Source organism: Peromyscus maniculatus, chromosome 3 (assembly GCF_049852395.1).
Source record: "Peromyscus maniculatus bairdii isolate BWxNUB_F1_BW_parent chromosome 3, HU_Pman_BW_mat_3.1, whole genome shotgun sequence".
Taxonomy (NCBI): Eukaryota; Metazoa; Chordata; class Mammalia; order Rodentia; family Cricetidae; genus Peromyscus; species Peromyscus maniculatus.
In genome coordinates, this window is record NC_134854.1 from 145,449,936 (window position 1) to 145,470,906 (window position 20,971).

General features: G+C 50.3%; 1 protein-coding gene across 11 annotated transcripts; it reads left to right on the forward strand.

Annotated features, from left to right (window-relative positions):
* Positions 1-796: 796 nt before the first annotated feature.
* Positions 797-20,148, forward strand: Foxj2 (forkhead box J2). 11 transcript variants are annotated; one of them, XM_076567925.1, is made up of 13 exons: positions 797-934; positions 1,096-1,290; positions 1,454-1,528; positions 7,986-8,332; positions 11,589-11,663; positions 13,125-13,193; positions 13,346-13,486; positions 13,969-14,173; positions 15,998-16,417; positions 16,834-16,935; positions 17,758-17,967; positions 18,273-18,371; positions 19,829-20,148. In XM_076567925.1, the coding sequence occupies exons 3-13, from the start codon at positions 1,519-1,521 to the stop codon at positions 19,915-19,917; spliced, it is 1,767 nt and encodes a 588-aa protein (XP_076424040.1). In that variant the 5' UTR covers positions 797-934; positions 1,096-1,290; positions 1,454-1,518; the 3' UTR covers positions 19,918-20,148. The 11 variants fall into 11 exon arrangements, with proteins under 11 accessions (XP_076424040.1, XP_042129986.2, XP_076424039.1 ...); XM_042274052.2 differs by having other exon boundaries at positions 1,096-1,195; positions 1,340-1,528; positions 15,998-16,453; XM_076567924.1 differs by having other exon boundaries at positions 1,096-1,195; positions 1,340-1,528.
* The last annotated feature ends 823 nt before the right edge of the window (positions 20,149-20,971 follow it).

Here is a 20,971-nt window from a genome sequence, read left to right on the forward strand (position 1 = left end):
AGCGCGGCGGACGGGGGACGCGACTGGGGAGGCGCTGCCGCCCGGCAGCGGGTGACGGGAGCCGGGACCGCGGCCTCCGGGACTCTGCTGCCCAGGCCGGCCGGGCGCGAGCCGGAGTGCGTGGACCCCACCCTCGGGGCACCGGGCGCCGGGACCTGCTCCTTCTCCCGTGGGAAGGAGGACCCTCCGCACTCCCGGGACAGCCAGGAGAGATCGCCGCAGGGCACGCGCTGTCCCTCCCACGCTGGCTCTGGAGGAGACCCCCAGAAGTCGGGAAGGGCAGTGGGACCTGAAGGACCCGGAGGGAGACCGCCCCGACTCCTCAACGCACTCCAGACAGTTCGGGACTTTGGAGGCAGAGAGAAAGGGAGCCGTGCCTGTGGAGTAGGCACCCCGCATCCCACCCAGTACTCACCGCGGAGAGGCGTCCTGACACGCACAAGCCAGGACCCTCCAGGGAACCGCCAGCAGTCCGTTCCAGTTTGCTGGAGAAGTGGAAGACCTCTCGCCCCCCAACTTCCGTGCACCTAGACAGTGGACCCGGGCAGAGCCCCTCAGCTCAGATCTCCAGCAGACAGAAAGAGCCCTCAGCCCCTGAAAGATCCAGTTTGGGGGGGAGGGGGATTCCCCCAAAGGGGAGGAGACAACTCCTGGTTGGGAGAGGCTCCTCCCCTCCTCCCTAGGGTAGCAGGCAGGGTGTGGGGGGTGTGCCACCTTCCCCAGGTAGGTCCTCCCTCTCCCCCTCCTCCTCCTTCGGCTCCTCTTCCTTGGGGGACTCAGTGCCCCGCTCCAGCTTGGGAGGCTCCGCCAGGCACCGGAAGAGTCACAGAGGATGAGACCTGTCACCCACCTGTGAAGAGGGGAATCCCTGCAACCTCAAACTTCTGTACCAGGTGGTTTCCTCCGGTGGCGGCCGGGGGAACCTTGGAGGCAGGTTAGTGCTTTCTTGCATCTTTCTCTCTGTGGTCTTTACGCACCAGTAGGTATGGGGAGCTGAAATGGTGGATCTTGGGGTTCATTCCTGTGGAAGGCAGAGTCTCCTGGGAAATGTCTTCTGATGGAGCTTCTGCAACTGAAACCCACATGTTGTTGCAGAGACTCTGAGAAACGGGCTTTTTAGATTTTGGAGACCAAAGGGATGGGTCATTTGCAGTTCCTAGAGAAGTGGATGCTCTGTACTGAGAACAGACAACAGGTGCGTTTTCAGGACGCCATGGTTACTGTTAGTAATGCAGGACACGGCACAGCCAGAATCCCACCGCACTCTCCGCCTTCCGGTCTTGTCCTCCGGTGAGTGGACCTGCTGGAAAGTCATGGGGGCATCTTGTGTCTTGTCTAGGGCATGCCTTCGTCAGCTTAATGGCCAGCAGAGGTCTTCCTTCCAGTCTGATACACTGACAGTTTGCCTGTCTGTCAGTCTGTCCCCACCCACTCTCTCTATCTTGGCTACCAGGAGGCCCTTCTGACATCCCTGCTTCAGGCTGGATATCTGCCATCCAAGGGGAAATGTGAATCCACATGTCCCGAGGTGAGAAAAACACTGTCTAGGGTAGTGCACTCTGGTGGGCTGAAGTCTTTCTAGACACTGGCTCTGCCTTAGTCCCCTACAAGTGGCCTGCCAGGAAAAATGAGACTGGGGCTAGGAGGCAGACAGTGTTTCCCAGTTTCCCCCACACCTCGTCTGCTTGAGTTGACCACCGGGGAGGTCGGACCTCCGTGGAGTGTTTTAGAGTTTGCTTCCAGGAAAACATCTACTGGTCTCATCATCTCTCTTCCTGTCCTCTTGTTTAGTTCTGGGTCCCAGGAACCTTGTGGTGAAAATTTTCATCCTACCTTAAGGAATCATCAAAATCCAGACTCTTTAGAAAAAGCAGGAGAAAAGGCACCGAGGAATTTTCCTGGTTGAGCCAGGGCTCTGTCTGTAGTGGAGCTCTGAGTTTTAACCCGAGGTCACTACCTGCCGGCCTGCTCTCCGGCCTGGTCATTGGACCATGCCTCATCTTCTGTATGGGGTTTCCTCCCCGTGGGTTTCAGTGTCTGCCTCCCTAGGTGGGCCATGGACAGGCTGCTCAAGTCTCTGCCGTCCGCTTGATCCTGGAGGTTTCTGTGGTGGTGGTGGTGGTGGTGTGTGAAACAGAGCTGTGGTCCACGGGTTTGATGGCCGTGGTGGTGGTGGTGTGTGAAACAGAGCTGTGGTCCACGGGTTTGATGGCCGTGCCGCAGAATGAAGTACACGTTTCTCAGTGGAAATGAATGTGGCTTAGTGTCTGTGTTGTGAGTATGTACATGGAGAAGGGTACACTGGTGTTCTCAGACTGCTCTCTGAGCCCTTAGAATCATTTCTGGCAGGCATGTAGAAGCAGGTGACCCTCTGCCAGGACCTAGGAGAGGTGAGGGTGCAGATGACCAGTGGGAGGAAAGCTTAGCCGCCCCCCTCCCCCACCAGTGGGAATTCTCATGGTCTCCTCTTGGCAGTCAGGCCGTCATCCCTGGCAGCGGGCAGCCCTTTCTCTGTTTGGGCCTGTTTCTTCCGGGACAGGTAGGAGAGCTTCATTGTGGTTACCCCCAGTCTTTAAAAAGATGGGGATCCTTTACTTCCATGTCTAGGACTGCCTCTCCCACTTTTGAAAAGCGGATGTCTCTGGTGTAGCCGTGGCCTGTTTCTTACACAGCTCTTTGCCAGATGCTGGAGTGCCACTTCTGAGTGGCTCAGTGTGCACTGTCCTGTAGCTGCCCCAGGCGGACCCACTCATTCAGCTGGCCCTGCTGGGATAGGAATCACTGTGGGGCGGGTCGGATTAACTGTGATTTGGAGGGTTCTGTTTTCCAGACTGTATCTTGCATCTAAATCCCCTCGAAAGACGGGATGATATTTCCCCCATCCCTTCATCCTGGGAGGTTTCCCGGATCCTATATTAATCAGTACTGGGTTGATATGAACTCGAAGGAAACGTTTGAAATTCAGATGTCCTGACAGACTTTGAGATTTGATACCTTGCACCTTTGATATTTTTAATGCTGCCTCTATGATCTGCTATAATTTTTGACATTCTCTTTTCTTTTTTAAAATGACATTATGTATCATATATATATATATATATATATATATATATATATATATATATACTATTTTCTCTGCAAGTATGCACACCAGAGGAGGGAATCATCCCATGGGGACTACAGTTACAGATAGATGTGAGCCACCATGTGGGTGCTGGGAATTAAATTCAGGTCCTCTGGAAAAACAGCTAGTGTTCTTTTTTTTTTTTTTTTTTTGGTTTTTCAAGACAGGGTTTCTCTGTGTAGCTTTGTGCCTTTCCTGGATCTCGCTCTGTAGACCAGGCTGGCGTCGAACTCACAAAGATCTGCTTGCCTCTGCCTCCCAAGTGCTGGGATTAATGGTGTGCGCCACCAAGACCAAAACAAAACAGAAAAACACTTCGGTGCTTGGTGCTGAACTTTGGGCAGCATGTGCATGTTAAACACACTGAGCCATGCATACAAGCCTACTGATACTCTTTTTTTTTTCTTTATTCAAAAATAAAGGTTCACTTACTAAGTGCTTTAAGCATATTAAGAAATATTAGACAATCTTCACAACAACTCTTTAGGAACAGTTAATTTTTATTTAAAGGAATTTTAAGCTGGGTGGTGGGACACACCTTTAATCCCAGCACTAGAGGCAGAGGCGGGCGGATATCTGAGTTTGAGGACATCCTGGACAGAGTTAGTTCCAGGACATCTGTGTAGTCTGTATAGCCAGGGTTACCCAGAGAAACCCCATCTTGAGAAACAAACAAAAAAAAAAAAATTAAAAAAAAAGTTTAGATTTGTGTGTGTGTGTGTGTGTGTGTGTGTGTGTGTGTGTGTGACAGTGTCTCTATGTAGCCGTGGCTGACCTTGAGCTTACTATGCAGCTCAGGCTGGCTCAAACTCATGGCAATCCTCCTGCTTCATCCTCCCAGAGTGCTAGGAGTACATACAAGCTTGAGTCACTGTATCTAACTTTTTAGAATTTTTAATTTTATTTTACAGAGCTAGAAATTAAGATACAGAGATGTTAAACGACTTGTCCATCAGAGCTGGGCTTAGAACCCGGGCAATGTGGCTGATCACAGGATACACTCTATCACTGCCCTGTTAGCTTTGGCATTACGTACAGGCCAGGAAGTTATCCCTCCTGGGTACCTGACTTGGGTACCTCATGGAGAACAGTTACTAGCTGTTTGGGTAAATTGGGCAGTACACAGCGCAGGTTCTTGTGGCTCTTTCGGGTCCCATACCTCCGGCCGTTCATTCCCCAAGAAGCCTTTCTGTTTGCCTTTGTTTGGTGTTCGGCCTTTTCCCAGCACTGTAGTCTTCGTTAGCTGTCCCGTGGATGTGATGGAGCCTGCCCTTTGGCCGCCTTTCCCAGATTCTGTGTGTATTTCCTTTCAGTCTTCCAGCATGCCGAGGAGAAGAATGTGGCCTGACTCAGGTTCTGCCTGAGCCCAGTGGCACGAGGCCCACCTGGAGAGAGGTCTGGGTAACTAGGTTGGCTGGCCTGAGAAATGGAGCCACCTCTTGTTAGCTTTTCTAATAATAGCCTGGACATTAGCCTTGTGCCATTATTTTGGGGAGTGTGGAATGTGTGGCAGCTACGAGCTCATTAGCTTCGTTCCTGTCCCTCCAGGGATGCAGCCTCGGTAGGGGCTATGACTTCATTTCTTTTACTGGAGGGGGAAACTGAGGCATCGAGACTTCATCAGGGTGCGAGGGGTGGCTAGGGGCACTTAGTGAGTCAGTGTTGGGGTTGGGAATAGGATGGAGGAAGCTCAGTCAGTCTTCACTACCCTTTATGAATGGGGAAGTGAGGGAGTAAGGAAGTGAGCCAGGCTAGCAGAGTGCCGGGAGACCAGGAGGACCAGGCCCTGTGAGCTTTGTGGAGCTATGCTGGAATGTACCCAGAGCTGAGGTTTGCATTTGGACGGAGGGCTGCCTGGGAGGGTAGTGGAGAAAGGCATCTAACCCCAGGGTCCTACTGTGTGGAAGGGCGCAGGACAGCTGGAAAGAGCTAGAAGAGGCAGGTAGTGTCTCCCTTTCAGGAATCCCTGGTGGTTGGCATGTGTCAAATGTAAGGCCTCTACATACTTCAAATCCACCCTCGTGCTCCAGGTTGGGGTTGAGAGCATTTCAGAGGAAATAACTGAAATTTTCTGGCCCTAAAGATGAGATTTTCCAGGCTTATTTAGCAGGAGATAATAGGGACTAGGCTGGACTGATGCCCTGTAGACCCAGGGAAGGCAACACAGGAGGATTGCTTGAGTCCAGGAGTTTGAGACCAGTGTGGACAACAGACTTCACACACACACACACACACACACACACACACCCTGGGTGGAGGAGGCCAGTGGCTGATTGACTAGGGAGCAGGGTACTATCTTTCTAGGGATGAACTTGGTCTTTGAGAATTTGCTAATTGGCATGTCACCGTTGATCTTAGAGAACTCAGCTAAGGAACAGACACTGCCCAAGCTCCCTGCTGCAGTTCAGAGGCTGGGATGTTTGGACACAGCAAAAGGTTAGAAGGTGTGTGGCTTCCTGGAGTGATGACATGTCCCTATTGTTTTCCAAGTCTCCAGGGTTTGGGGCAAGGTGGCGATATTAGGGTGAGAAGGTTGGCGCTGGTGAGGAGAAAGCTAAGGCTGAATGGGAAGGCTTTCTTGGTACAGGTTACCATTAACACAGGTTAACACAGCCCCATTGCTTTTCTCTGCTCCAGCAACTCTTGGGGTGCAGGTAGGTCTCTTGCTGCCTAGCCCCTTGAGGCACAGAAGATGTTTCCTTCAGCTTTGTGGACTAGGCGTGTTGCCGGTTGGGAGCTCTGGGCCAGGTAACATGTGAGCACAGGTTGATTTCAAGGGTGGGACCTGGTCAGGAGGGGAGTGAATGAGAAGTCTGACCTGTAGGGAGAGGGCAAGTGTCTATGGCGAAACCTCAGCTTGGGATGCAACAGGGCCAGAAAGGTACGTGGTGTGCTGGGGTGAAGAGAGGGGTCCTGCTTGAGACAGAGTTCGGGCCTGCCAAGAGTGAGTCTGCGCATCCTCACCCGTGACTCATCTGGTTGGGCACCTTTTGGCTACGGACTGAGAGAGACATCCATCACCCGCAGAACAGGGTTCTCACCAGCGTTCTAAGTTCTGCGGGGTAGCCTTGGCTGGTGCAGAGCGCTGTCCTGCTGCGCCTGAGCAAGGCATGCTCCCTGGCATCTGGCATCTGTGCAGGCACAGACCTGTTAGACAGCCAGTGCTTGGGGCTCGCTGGCCTCGGCTCTGCCAAGGAAGTGCCGCACGGCTACGCAGAGGTTCCTGTCAGCCTTTGTGGACCCTGCAATACAGCTTCCCCCATCTTTCACCTTCCTCCACCAACATGCCACTAGCTACACCTCCCTGGTGGTGAGCGCCTAGGCGGTTTGGTTGGCGGCAGGACCGGCAAACATCAGGCGTGGGCGGAATCGTAGCTCTAGGAGTTTGCATGGAGGTGCAGCCCGTCTGCGTGCCTGGCTGGGAAGGAAGGAGGGAGGGGAAGGGCGGGGAAGGGGAGCCATCTCTTAGCCCCACGGAGGCTATTTTTAGCCAGGCTATCTGATTGTTACCGGTGTGCACACAGCTGGGTGTCTCCCTGGCTTGGTGAAGCCCAGCAGGCCTGGAGGTGGGAGGTCCTTGCTGATGACTTCTTCCTGGTGCTCGTGTCTGTGGGCGGGAGCCTGCTAGGGGCAGCTTTAAAGGTGTGAGGGTAGCTGTGTACTCAGGATCTGTTTCTTCTGTGTGACTTTGTTTGGTAATGTATGCCGCGTACATGTTGTGACCTCTGTGTGCGCGCTGCTCACTGCCCATGTGTGAATCTTGTATCTTGCTGTTGCAGGGTGTCATTATTTGGTTATTTATTTATTTATGTATTTATTTATTTATTTATTATGGTGCCGGGGACCGAACCCAGGGTCTCAAGCAAGAGCTACACCTTCAGCCCCCTTTTGTTTTTTAATTTCTTTTTTAAAGTTATTTTATTTTTATGTATGTATGTGTAACGTGTGTGTGTGCCTCATGCTCTAGGAGCCTAGAAGAGGGTGTTGGATTCTCTGGAATGGGAGTTTATAGATGGTTGTGAGTGTTGAGAACGGAACTCAAATCCTCTGCATGAACGACAAGTGCTCTAAACTGAGCCATCTCTTGCCCCTGTCTTTTGAACTTTTTATGTTGAGATAGGGTCTCACTAAATTGCCTAGGCTGCCTGTGAACTCACTGTGTAGCCCAGGCGGGCCTTGAACTTGTGATCCTGTTGCCTCGGCCTCTGAGCTTACAGACCTGTGCACCCAGACCCCCCACCCCTCAGTTGTTAGAACCTGCCCTTGGGATATGTCTAATATACCTTACGTTGGACGTGTGTGTGGCACAAGGCTGAGTGCTCTTGTTCGGTACAAAGCATCTTTGGGAGTGGTGATGTATGCTTCACTGGTGCATGCTTGTGTTTGCTCAGACTGTCTTATATGTGCAATTGCTGTGTACTTGTGGATGCTATATATAAACATACAAGTGTCGTGTAATTGGAGAATGGACTTCAGCTAATTTTACCTGCTGTCTAAGTGGGGTGGATTTTTTTCTTCTAACTTATTCTTATATAGAGTTTAAAAATACTGTGTTGTGGGGCTATAAGGAGAATTGAGGGAATAGTTCAGTTTTTGTGGGGTGTTGATCTGATCCTGCGTGAAGGGAGAGGCCTTGTGGTCACACTCTCCAATAAGATGTGGGGTCTGAAGCACTCTGTCATCCGGTGGGTGGCTGGTGGTACTTGCACTTGGGATCATGGGTCATCTCAGGAGCGGTTCTCCAGTGGGCATTAAAGTGGGAAGAAACTGCTTGCCGTATAGATTGGACGTGGAGTAGCTCTTGCCCCAGTAAACGGGAAATTGATCTGCTTTCCTCCCCACTTTATCCTCTTCCCTGCAGAACCCAGAAGTACAATGGCCTCCGACCTAGAGAGCAGCCTCACCTCCATAGACTGGCTGCCCCAGCTGACCCTCCGAGCTAGTATTGAGAAGCTTGGGAGCGCTTCTCAGGCTGGGCCTCCAGGGGGCAGCCGAAAGTGTTCCCCAGGCTCTCCCACGGATCCTAACGCCACCCTCAGCAAAGATGAGGCAGCAGTCCACCAAGACGGCAAGCCGCGGTACAGCTACGCCACCCTCATCACCTACGCCATCAACTCTTCTCCAGCCAAGAAGATGACCCTCAGTGAGATCTACCGCTGGATCTGCGATAACTTCCCCTACTACAAGAACGCTGGCATTGGCTGGAAGGTGGGACTGTTTCTGTGGCCCGGTTTGTACTTAGCTGCTAGCAGCCTTCCTCTCCACTTTTGTGTCTTCCTGTGACCCGGTCTGGCTCGTTCCGACCTGTCTCAGGGATGTCTAAACTCAAGGTCTCCTCTCTTCTGCCTCTGCTTTGATTTACTTTAGCATTAATCAACTTCTTCACGAGCTTTATCATGGGAACACTGGTGATGCCAGCCAGTCAGTGTAGTTATGCCATCTCAGGTGCTGTTGGTGACCACACCCTCTTACTCTCTGGTTCCCCCAAAGGGCAGTCTTTGATTTCTTGTCACCCTGCAATGTTCAAGTCATTGAGCAAGGCAAGGCATGACTCCTCCTTGGGTAGGAAACTCAAATTTCTGTAGCTTCCTTGTCTTCATGAAATATTGTATATAGTAAGAAAAAGAGAATAACCAGGTCCTTTACCAATAGCAGGTTCACTAAGCAAGCAGCGAGGTTGTTAGACAGAAATAATGGAAAGAAGGTTGATGTTAAACTATATGTTTTTAAGCCAGGTTTAGTCACATATACCTTAAAAAAAAAAAAACCCATTTATTTATTATGTATGCAGTGTTCTGTCTGCATATACACCTGCAGGCCAGAAGAGGGCGCCAGATCTCATTACAGATGGTTGTGAGCCACCATGTGGGTGCTGGGAATTGAACCCAGGACCTCTGGAAGAGCAGCCAATGCTCTTAACTTCTGAGCTATCTCTCTAGCCCTAGTCACATATATCTTTAATCCCAGCACTTTGGAAGCATAGGTGAGTGGATCTCTGGGTTCAAGATCAGTCTGGTCTACATGGCAAGTTCCAGTCCAGCCAGGGCTACATAGTGAGACCCACCCCCAACTCATAAAGAAGAAAAAGAAGGAGGAAGAAGAGAAGGTGGAGGAGGAGGAGGAGGAAGAACCCAAACAAAGACAAGAAAAGCCCTCAAGGATTTATTTATTTTGTGACTGTGGCTCAGGCTGGCCTGGCCTGGAACTCATGATGTAGCTGTAGCTGACCTTGAACTCCTGATTCTCCTGTTTTGACCTCCCAATACCGGGTGACAGGCATGCGCCACCACGCCAGGCTTTCTTGTAATCGTTTGGAGCAGCAGCTCATTTGCCAGCTGTCGAGTAGAAGTGGGAATTAAATGTGGATTTCTCACTCTATAAATCACCAGCCGGCTTACAAACCAGATGATGAGCTGAGGCTGTTGGAAGCATTCGATCTTCCCCTGGTAAATGTGTCCCCGCTAGGCTGCAGCTCTAAACGTACCCAACGTGCGTACTCCGGCCTTGCCTCTTCTCCAGATGTGGTCATTCTGAGTGTTACTGAGGAAACGGAGCTGATCTGTGCTGTTTTTTTTTTTTTTTTTTTTTTTTGTGTGTGTGTGTGTGTGTGTGTGTGTGTGTGTGTGTGTGTGTATACATGTTTTTGTGTGTTAGTGAGGGTACTAGAGGGCCATGGTGTTGGGTGCCACAGCACATGTGGAGGTCAGCAGACAACCTTGGGTGCTGGTCCTTGCCTTCTGTCTTGGAGGCAGGGTCTCTTGGTTGTTAACACTGTGTGATGTGTAGCAGGCCTGTGACCGTGAGCACTGTCTCTGCCTCCCATTTGCTGTAGGACAACACAGTGTTCCCTGTGTAGCTGCGGGGGTATTACAGAGCACCCTACTGCTCCCGGCTTTATGTGGGTCCTGGGGATCAGTCCTCACACTTGTGAGCTTTGCTCAGGGGGCCATCTCCCCACTGAATGATTTTGGTCTTGTCATCATATATATAAGCAGTATAAAAATGCTGCTCTTTTGCTTTTCAGAGGGAATTGAGAAGTGAGGTAGATATGAATTTGAGGTGCTTATTTGTTGGTGTGTGTGTGTTTATGACGTGTGTGCAGAGTGTGAGTACATGCATACCATGTGTGGCTATGGAGGTTAGAGGACAGCCTGGTGTATGATCCTCATCTTCCCGCTGGTTTCAGGCAGGGTCCCTATTGTTCACTGCTTTATGCCAGGCGGGCTAGTGTGATCTTCCAGGTGTTCTTTTTTTGGCCTTTTTTATTGTTGTTGTTTGTTTTTTTCTTTCTTTCTTTTTTCTTTTTCTTTTTTTTTTCTCAAGACAGGGTTTCTCTGTGTATACCTGGCTGCCTGGAACTCACTCTGTAGACTAGGCTGGCCTTGAACTCAAAGATCTGCCTGCCTCTGCCTCCCAGTCCTGGAATTAAAGGTGTGAGCCACCTTCCCCCCTCCCCCCGCCTGGTTCCTTCCAGGGATTCTTATGTCTCCACTTCACATCTAATCCTAAAACCTCTGAGATTGCAGGTGTGCTTGGCTATGCCTAGTTAATGTGAATTTTGGAGATTTGAACTTAGGTAATTTAGGTCTCTTGCTTGGGTGTTATACATTTTATCCACTGAACCATCTCCCCAGCTCCTACTTATAATTTATTATTATTATTGTGTGTATTTGTGCATGGTGTGTGCGTGTGTGTGCTGTGATGTGGAAGTCAGAAGATAACTTTGTAGGATTGATTCTTTCCCTTCCATCTGAATGTGGGTTTCAGGGACCAGGTCCCCAGGGTGAACCATCAGCCTGTCAGCCCCCCACCTCCCATGGTCTCATCCTGCAGTTCTAGTTGTCCTGGAACTCACTGTGTAAACCAGAGTAGTATCAAACTCACAAAGATTCACTGGTCTCTTCCTCCTGAGAGCTGGGCTTATTAAAGGCATGCACCTACGCTTGGCTTATTTTTTGAGAGATGGTCTTTTCATGCAGTTCTGGTTGCCCTAGAACTTATGTGACTGTAGACCAGGCTGGCATCCAATTTGCGGCCAATTTCCTGCCTGTGTCTCCTGAGTGCAGGGCTTACAGGTGTGGGCCACCATGTCTGGCTATTTTTGCTGTTCGTTTTCTGAGACAGGGTCTTACTATGTAACTCCGGCTGTCCTGAAACTCGCTATCATGAAGCTAGGCTTGACCTCAGCGACCCTCCTGGCTTGAGGCATTTATAACCTGTTGTCACTTTGGTAGGAAGGCTGAAGAACTATAAACTCTCAGGAGCACCTGGTCGCCATGCCCCTGGCCAGTTAACTCGGTGATTTCCTTTCACACCCTCCGCTTTCTGTGTGTCGCTCCCTCCAGCAATACAGTGAGGAGGTGCTGAATGTGCCCTGGAACTTCACTGTGTGCTCTTCTGTGTCCTTTGGAAAATACTGTGGTTTGCCCAATGCTCGACCTAACTTGCTTCTTTGCTTCCCCAGAATTCCATTCGACACAACCTTTCTCTTAACAAGTGCTTCCGGAAGGTGCCCAGACCTCGGGATGACCCTGGGAAGGTGAGACGCTGGGGAATCAAAGGAGAAGGAAGGAGAGTGAGGTAGTTTACACTCAGAGTCCTGTGGCTGTTCTAATTACCTAGAGGAGGAAACCGTGTTAATTTTCAAAGCATCTCTGTTTTTCCTCAAAGGAAGAACATGGTTGCCAAGCTTCTGATTCCTCACGAGAATGGGTGACTAAGGAAGACGATGAAGTCTTTTTGTTTTTAATAGGGATGTTTATGATAGAGTTAATTTTGAGGTTCTCTTTCCTCTTCCTTCCTTTTTCTCCCTCCTTCCCTCCCTCATTTCTTCCTTATTTTCTTTCTTTCTTCCTATCTTTTGAGACAGAGTCTCACCGTGTAGGCCTGGAACTTAATATGTAGACCTGGCTAGCCCCCAACTCAGAGATTTGAGTGGTGAGATTAAAGGCATATACCAAGATGGGCGTGGTGAGGCACACTGTTATCTCAGCACTCAGGAGGCAGAGACAGGTGGATGTCTCTGAGTACAAGGCCAGCCTGGTCTACATAGAGAGTTTCAGGACAGCCAGGGCCTAATAGAGAGACTCTGTTTTAGAAAACAACAAACAAACAGCAAAGGCATGCACCACTGTGGCCAGCCTCTCTTATTGTTTTTGAGTTAGTCTCACTCTGTAGTGGCTCTTGTTCCTACATGTAAAATGTTGGCTTAGTCACTGCTTTTTTTTTTTTTAGTAATATTTTTATTTTACAATTAACTTAATTTCACATATCAGCCACAGATTCCCCCATCCTCCCTCCTCCCACCCCCCCATTCTTTTCTTTTCTTTCTTTTTTTTTTTTGAGACAAGGTCTTGCTATGTAGCCCAGGCTGGTCTTGAACTCGCCATCCTCCTGCCTTAGTCCCTCCTGAGTGCTGGGATTTTAGGTGTGTGCCAGCATACCCAGTTTGCTCACTAATTTTTGGAAGGTTTTCTATGCAGAGTCTTCAGGTTTTGCCTTCCAAGGGGGGCGGGGCATCATTCTCCCCATTTGACAGATGCTAAGGCCCACTGGACTTTTGCCTCAGGTCGTAAGGGAGAAAGGGCTTTCTGGCCATTTCCAGCTCTCAACATAGTTACCATTGCTCGTCTGCCCGGTTGGGACCTTTGAGGCTAGTGTTCGGACTGGGGAGTGACCTTGGGGACAGATCATTCCTCACGGGTTCCCGGCTCCCGAGGACTCTGTCTGGACGCCCAGCCCGCTTCTTCCCTTCTCCTCCTTGCCTTGGCTTCTCTCCGGCTTGGTCTCACTTCCCTCTTCCTCTCTTCTGGTCTGTACTGGGGAGTCCAATCTGAGGCGTTGTCCGAGCTAGGCCACCATTCTACACCGGGTCGCATTCCCAGCCTCGCCCGCCCGTTTTCAGCGTGACTGCTGTAAGAAACTTCCTGAGCACTTGTTTCCAACGGGAACGTCTGTAGGTAATGCTTTTCTTCTCCGTGGGGTTGGCTTCTCCTTCCAGGGCTCTTACTGGACAATTGACACCTGCCCGGACATTTCCCGGAAGAGAAGACACCCTCCAGATGATGACGTAAGTTCTCTCCCCTTGGGGACACCCTTTCTTGGGTTTTAGTCATGTCTGTGGTAAATGTGGGTTAACACCGGCAAAGGGGAGACGTTTTCATGGGCTTCGGGTGGGTGTTCACCTCTGCGTATAGCTTTCTCTCCTTTCATAATTCTCAGCTGTCCCAAGACTCCCCAGAACAGGAGGCCAGCAAAAGCCCCCGGGGAGGTGTTCCAGGGAGTGGAGAAACCTCGCTGCCTCATGAGGGGAATCCTCAGATGTCACTGCAGAGCCCCTCCTCCATGGCCAGCTACAGCCAGGTAGGACGCAGGCCCGGGGCAACCGCTGCATGGTTGAGTAGGTTCGGATACCGCTCTCTTCACAGCTACATGCTAAGGACCCGGGATATGCTAGGCAGGTAGATTGGGAAAGAAGAAAAACGCAAAAGAGGGAAACCCAGCCAGAAGGGAGGAGAGGGAGCCGACGGAGGAGACAAAGGGATGGCAGAATTTTGAGCAAATCAGGAAAATAAGTGGTGAGAAGAGCAAGAGCCAGGAAAGCCACCGCCGGGAGGGGGAGGCAGGAGGACCCTAGGAGGGTCCTGGAGAAGGAGTGGGTAGTGATGGTAAGGAGGCCAGATTCAAGACGGGAGCCGGCCAGGAAGAGCAGGTGACGCCGTGCCACGGGTCAGCTGGAGAGGGTGACGGGGACAGGCCTGAGAGCCTGGTGGCCTTTGGAGGGTTATGCTGGTTCAGAAGGGACGGAGCTCACCGTCCTTACCCGTCCTTACCTGTTTTTGTAGGGCCCAGGGTCTGTGGATGGCGGAGCAGTGGCCGCAGCAGGGGCTCCAGGCCGAGAAAGCACAGACGGTGCCCCTCCCCTCTACAACACCAACCACGACTTCAAATTCTCCTACTCAGAGATCAACTTTCAGGACCTAAGCTGGTCCTTCCGCAACCTCTACAAGTCCATGCTGGAGAGGTCCTCCTCCTCCTCCTCCCAGCACGGTGAGTGCGGCGAGGACGGGCAGGTGACATCCTGAGAGCTCCTTTCCTGCTTTCCTCGTTTTCTGTGACACAAGGTCTCTCTGCGTAGTCCTGGCTGGTCTGGAACACGCTATAGACCAGGCTGGCCTCAAACTTACAAAGATCTGCCTGGCTCTGCCTCCTGAGTGCCGGGATTAAAGGCTCTTTATATTGTCAAATAAGTGGTAACATTCTCTTCTCTTCCAATTTTCTGTTTTTTTTTTTTTAATTACATTTTAGCGCATGTGCGCTTGTGTGTTTGTGTGTGTGTGTGTGCGCGCGCGCAGTACACGTGCCACGGCACATGTGGTCAGGGGACAATTTGTGGGAGTCAGTTCTCTCCTTGTACCATATAGGTCCCAGGGATCAAACTTGGGTTTGGTGGCAAAAGCGTGTACCTGAATGTGCCATCTTGCCAGCCCTGGTTTCTTGTGTTAATATGTAAACTGGTTACTTGTCAGAGGAAACAGGACTAAATTGTTTGGTGCCAGACAGCGGATTCAGGGGCCGCTGGGTTATTATCTTCACAAGCTGAATTGGAGGGCCATCCAGAGGCAGAGATTTCCCCCACATTCCCTGCCCCAGTGCTGGGGTCCGACCCAGGGTCTTGTGTGTGTATTATGTGAGTGCTCTCCCACTGTGCCACACCTCTGCTTCTGGGGTAGAGATTTTATGGCCGTGAGCCAGTCATTCAGAGTGTGACCACTAGGGGACAGTAGTAGTACTCTTTCCCCAAGAATCCTTCTGCTTTTTTATTATAAATAACTTACTTTTCTTTTTCAGTTAGTAAGTTAGATTGAGACAGAATGGCAGATAGCCCAGGCTGCCCTTGAGCTTGAGACAATGTAGCCAAGGATGACTTTGAATTTCTAATCCTTCTTCTCCCACCTGAGAGTTGGGATTACAGGTGTGCTCTGTTACACCTTGTTTACGTGCTCCTTCCTCCTCCCAGACCTCCTCTGCCATCCTCCTTTCCTGTTCCCTTCTCTCCCTTCTCCTTCCTTCTTTTTTTTTTTTTTTTTAGACAGAGTTTTTCTGTATAGTTTTGGTGCCTGTCCTGGATCTTGCTCTGTAGAGCAGGCTGGCCTCGAACTCACAGAGATCCGCCTGGCTCTGCCTCCCGAGTGCTGGGATTAAAGGCGTGCGTCACCACCACCCAGCCAGAAAACAAAATTTAAGAACAGTATTTCATGATGTTTTAAGAAACTTAATGATTGGAGAGATGGTTTAGTGGTTGAGAGTTGATGGCTTATTCTTAGCCGTCCTGAGCTGCCTTGGCCTCAGGCTGCAGGCTACTGCTTTAAGTTGGCTCTTCCTTGCCCAGTTGGCTTGGGAAATCAATTAGTCTGTGTGCTGCTTCCCACCCAAGCTGCATTTCCTGGTCGTGGAAGACCAGCAGGCAGGACAGTAGAGGGCTGCAGAGACAACCAGGAGGAGCAAGCTGTGCTTGCTTAATAGCTTTGTTTTAGTTATAATTTAATTTTTAAATTTCATCTGCTATGTGACTTCCTTTGAAAATGATTCCAGCCCTATATCTAAATCCCCTAAAAGTAGCACGAAAGGTCACCAATGAGGTTTTTTAAATTTTTTATTAACATTTCCGTGGTCACCAGTGGGTCAAAGCTTTCCTCTTATTTAACTGCTTTTCCGGTCTGTTATCTCCAAGGAGGGACACAGGGTGCTTGCAGTCACAGAATATGCTCTTGTCCTTTCAACTCTTCTGCCCGAGCTCTCTCATCCTGAGAGATGTCATTTAGTGAAACTGTATAGCTCAAATCGCTTACCTACTTCCTCCTCCCCCCGCAGGGTTTTCCTCACTCCTGGGAGACATGCAGCCTTCTAACAACTACTACATGTACCAGCAGCCAGCACCTCAGCAGCAGCAGCAGCAGCCACCACCGCAGCAGCAGCAGCAGCAACAGCAGCCGCAGCCGCCGCCACCCCAGCAGTCACAGCCCCAGCAGCCCCAGGCACCCACTCAGGGCCCCTCCGCTGTAGGGGGTGCCCCTCCACTGCACACCCCCAGCCCCGATGGTTGTACGACACCAGGGGGAAAACCAGCTGGAGCCGAAGGCTACGGACCCCCCGGTGTGATGGCCATGCATCCTCCCCCACTGCAGCACGGAGGCTACCACCCTCATCAGCACCATGCCCACCCCCATCCTGCCCAGCAGCCGCCGCAGCAGCAAGCGCAGAGCCAGGCGCCCATCAACAGCTCTGGCTTTGGTGAGCACGGAGGGGACAGAGAAAGCTGGGAGGAGGGTGAGTGAACCGAGTTCTGCCGGCGTGGAGGAGCCGTGGGTGGAAAAGCTAACAGCTGGTCTTTTAGGTTCAGTCTCTTACCCTCTTCCTTCATCGGATAAAAGTTGCTACACAAAGCCCTGTGTACGGAGGATTGAGTTGGGGATTTCGTTGTTTCCCGTTTCATATTCATAGATGAATTAGCATTGGTTTGTATATTTGCCTATGAACTGCTGATGCTAAAAGAACAGGCCGCTCTACCATTCCTGAATCTCCCGTGAGGGAGTGTCCGCAGCTCTCTTGGCAATGCCGCTGTAAAGCTGGGTGGGTAGCTGTGAGAAACTGGCATGTGTGGACTGCTCTCTTCCACACTACCTCACTACCTGCCTCTCTCTCCACAGCCTTTCCTCCAGACTGGTGCTCCAATATCGACTCCTTAAAGGAAAGCTTCAAAATGGTGAACCGGCTCAACTGGTCGAGCATTGAGCAGTCCCAGTTCTCAGGTTAGCGCTTTAGGTCCACTCCGGGGCAAAGGGGGGTCCTAGGACCCCGGTGATGCCCGAATGGGCGTGGGACCAAGACTTTCATCACTTCTGCATGTTATACAAGAAAGATATAAGTGTTTTCAGATTTGACTCAGATGTTTGCCCTTGTTCAGATATTACAATGCTTTATGCCTGTCATCTTTTGTCATGGGGAAGAGGAAAGGCTCTTGGGGATTCAGACCCTGGACCACAGTTTTGTAGTTATGCTTCCTGACAGAGATGATAGTGAATTCATTAAGTCACTTGGAACACTTTTATCCATCAGGGAGATGCAAATTAAAATAAAAATTTGGCAAGGAACAAACAGAATGGAAAGTTGAAAGGCGAAACTGTAAAAAGATGAACTCCTGGCCTCTGGATGGTCATTTTGGGATTCCCCTTTAAGAAAAACAACAAAGTAGTTTCAGTTTTGCAAGAAGCATCCTTAGCTAGAGTGAAATGAGTAGGCTTATTTCTAGTCTATTTTATTCTAAAATTGTGAGTACAGAATAAGGTTAAAGTAAGCAGTAAAAACTAATTAAAACCTGGCCCATTTAATGATACTTGTTGTCATATCACATTTCAATATATACTTACATAAGCAAAAACGGAAAAAGGTATAAGTCATTGTTGTTAGTGCACAATGCTGGTGGTCCAAGATGAGAGGGAGCCGTGCCCCAGGGTGGTGTGGTGGTGGCCTTGGTGGCTGGCTGCTCAGGGCTGCCTGGCTGCCCAGGGTGGTGTGGTGGTGGCTTTGGTGGCTGGCTGCTCAGGGTTGCCTGGCTGGTCTTCTCATCGTAGAGCTGATGGAGAGTCTACGGCAGGCAGAGCAGAAGAACTGGACCCTCGACCAGCACCACATCGCCAACCTGTGTGACTCCCTCAACCACTTCCTCACCCAGACTGGTCACATGCCCCCGCAGGGGGGCTCCCACCGACCACCTGCCCCTGCCCGCATCACTGACGCCTGTGCTCTCACCAGTGGCAAAGCGGAGCCATCCATGAACCAAGGTACCACACAAAGCTGCCAGAGAAGTGGACTGGGAGGGAAGTGGAGGGTGAAGGGAGAAGAGAAATGAGGAAGCACCATACAGGCAGTGACCAGGCTGAGTCCTGGGACCGGTTTATTGACATCTGTCAACTCAATGAACTCCTGCGGGAGGTCCTGAAGAACCACAGAAGCAGCCGGCCTGTTCCTTTCCATGCCTTGGTTTGGGAGATCAAAACTGACTGATGGGACAGGGAGCATGTTCTTTCTTCCTGCCTTGTTGACTACAATAGTCCCCTAGTCAAGTAACTCTGTTTTGCTTTGGCAGTGAACTCTTATGGGCACCCACAAGCCTCCCATCTCTACCCTGGCCCAGCACCTATGTACCCAATCTCCACCCAGGACACAACAGGATACAGTCGCCCAGGTAAGAGCTGGGAGGGTTTCACCGGCAGGCAAGCACACTCATCTCTCAGTGTTTTGCTTTCTTTCGGAATCCTCTCTCTGCCTTCTGTCTGCACCTGCTAATGGGTGAGGGCATGGTTCCCAAGGCTGGAGGATGAGACGCGCTACCCTCTAGGGAGGTGTACATCCGGTGAGACTAAGAAAGGCCGTTTTATTTCATTAAATTTGTGTTGTTTTATAGTGCTGGGAGTGGAGCCAGGGCCTCACTCACACTAGACAAGGGCTTCACTTATGAGCTACACCTCTAACTTGGGATTGCTTTAAAATTACTTCTGGGACTGGAGAGGTGGCTCAGTGGTCAAGAGCACTAGCTTTTATTCCAGAGGACCTGGGTTTGATTCCCAGCGTCCACATGGCTTACATGGCTTACAATGGTCGACAACTCCAGTTCCTGGGGATCTGATACCCTCTTCTGGCCTCTGCTGGCATTGCGTGAATGTGATGCACAGACGTACATGCAGGCAAAACACACAGACACATACAGTAAAATAATTTTTAAAAATTAAAAAAATTACCTTGTAACTGCAATACTGAAAAGAAGTAAAATTATAAACGTTAGTAAAAGATAACTGTGAGGGATGTTTATGTCCAACTTTGGAATCCAGATGGAAGACAGGCAAATGAAATGAATGTCTGTTTTCCTATCACCTGCCCAATAGTATCAGGGATCTGGGGGCAAACTATCTTTTTTTTTTTTTTTTTTTTTTTTTAATATTTGTTTTTTGCAGTGTTGGGGTTAAACTCTTGTATGCTGGGCAAGTACTGTACCACTGAGTTGCTTCCTCAGCATGGGATTGAACTGTCTTTGATGGTGGGGAGACAGTGAACCCCTGTAGATGGTACACATGCACAGATTTCTCATGTTTAAATGTATTTCAGAAAATTCACTGTTGTCATTTTATTTGATCACAAGTAGTTCAGTTTTGTTTTAAAGATGTATTTATGTATGTATGTATGTATGTATGTATGTATGTATGTACACACTGTTCCACCTGCATGTATGCCTGCACTCCAGAAGAGGGCACCAGATCTCTGGTGGTTGCTGGGAACTGAACCCAGGTCCTCTGGAAGAGCAGCCAGTGCTCTTAACCTCTGAGCCATCTCTCCAGCCCCAGTATTCCAGTGTTTAGGGTGACGCCTGCTTCTTTGTCCGTGCCCTACAACTGTGACTCTCTGTGCTGCTGTTTCATATGAGATCACCTTCCTGAGTTATTTTGTCAGAGTTTATGGCATGTGCTTTGGTATGTTTCCTGAGGTGTCGCTGAATGAACAGTCTGTAACAGAAAGAACCACAGGCTGATCGGTCTGGTGCTGTCCCTGTGTCCTTCCTGGTGTCCTTGGGGCAGAACACTCCCCATCTAGACTGATGGACTTGCTTCTCATCCAGCTTCCTTTCTGGTCTGTCTTTCTTCTTGACAGCACACCACATGGTTCCGCGGCCGCCCGTTCCGCCTCCTGGTGCCACTGAGGAGATTGCTGACGACTTCGACTGGGACTTGATCACTTAGTGAGTCAGATGGACATCAGCCCAAGGCCTGGTGTGGATTCTCACCGTGGCGGAAGAACGGTCCCCGCCCATCCTCCCCAAACCTGTATATAGATATATAGCTTCTGTCTGTTCTCTGTCAGAGAAGCCACCGCGAGATGCTGCCGAAGATAACCCCTTTCCTTCCTCATTCTCCGGTTCCCTCCTAGTTCTTTTATTATTATTCTAATTATATTATTGTTATTATTGGTTATATACTGCCCAGTCTTCTGCCCCTCACCATGGGCTATGCCCTCCTCTTTCCTATTTGAAGATGCAAGATGAGGCCGTGGTAGCTATAGAGAAAGGTTTCAAATTCGAGTTCAGCTTTCTCTCTGAGAAACTCAATGCTGCTTCCACCGTTCAGCTCTAAATTGTCTTCCTTTCCTGTCTGTTTCAGGCTGGCCTGGATAGGCCTCAGCGAGGGGAGGGGTCTAAGACACTGCTTAGCAGCCATGACTTTGCAGGTTTTACTCATTGGTGCTAATTGTGTCCTGAACTCTTCCTTTATGCACCCATTCTTTACTTCTTCTGGCAGTCCTCATTCCCCATGAAGGGTGGACTTAGCTGAGTTGAGGAGAAAATCATGGAGAAGTGACAGGGTATAAATCTGCATGAGGTTGGGTGTGCATTGCCATGTCAGGGCATCCCTGGCCTCCTCCTTCTATGTCAAGGCACCCCTGGCTTCCGCCTGCCATGTCAGGGCATCCCTGGCTTCCGCCTGCCATGTCAAGGCATCCCTGGCTGCTTCCTCCTGCCATGTCAGGGCATCCCTGGCTTCCTCCTGCCATGTCAAGGCATCCCTGGCTTCCGCCTGCCATGTCAGGGCATCCCTGGCTTCCGCCTGCCATGTCAAGGCATCCTTGGCTTCTGCCTGCCATGTCAGGGCATCCCTGGCTTCCGCCTGCCATGTCAGGGCATCCCTCCTTCCTCCTAGCTAATACTCTCAGGTTAGCTTGAATGGGAAGGCATGAGGACCACTGTTCATCATAGGTTCAGCCTCTTGGAAACACTTTCAATTTAAAGCATTTGGCTTT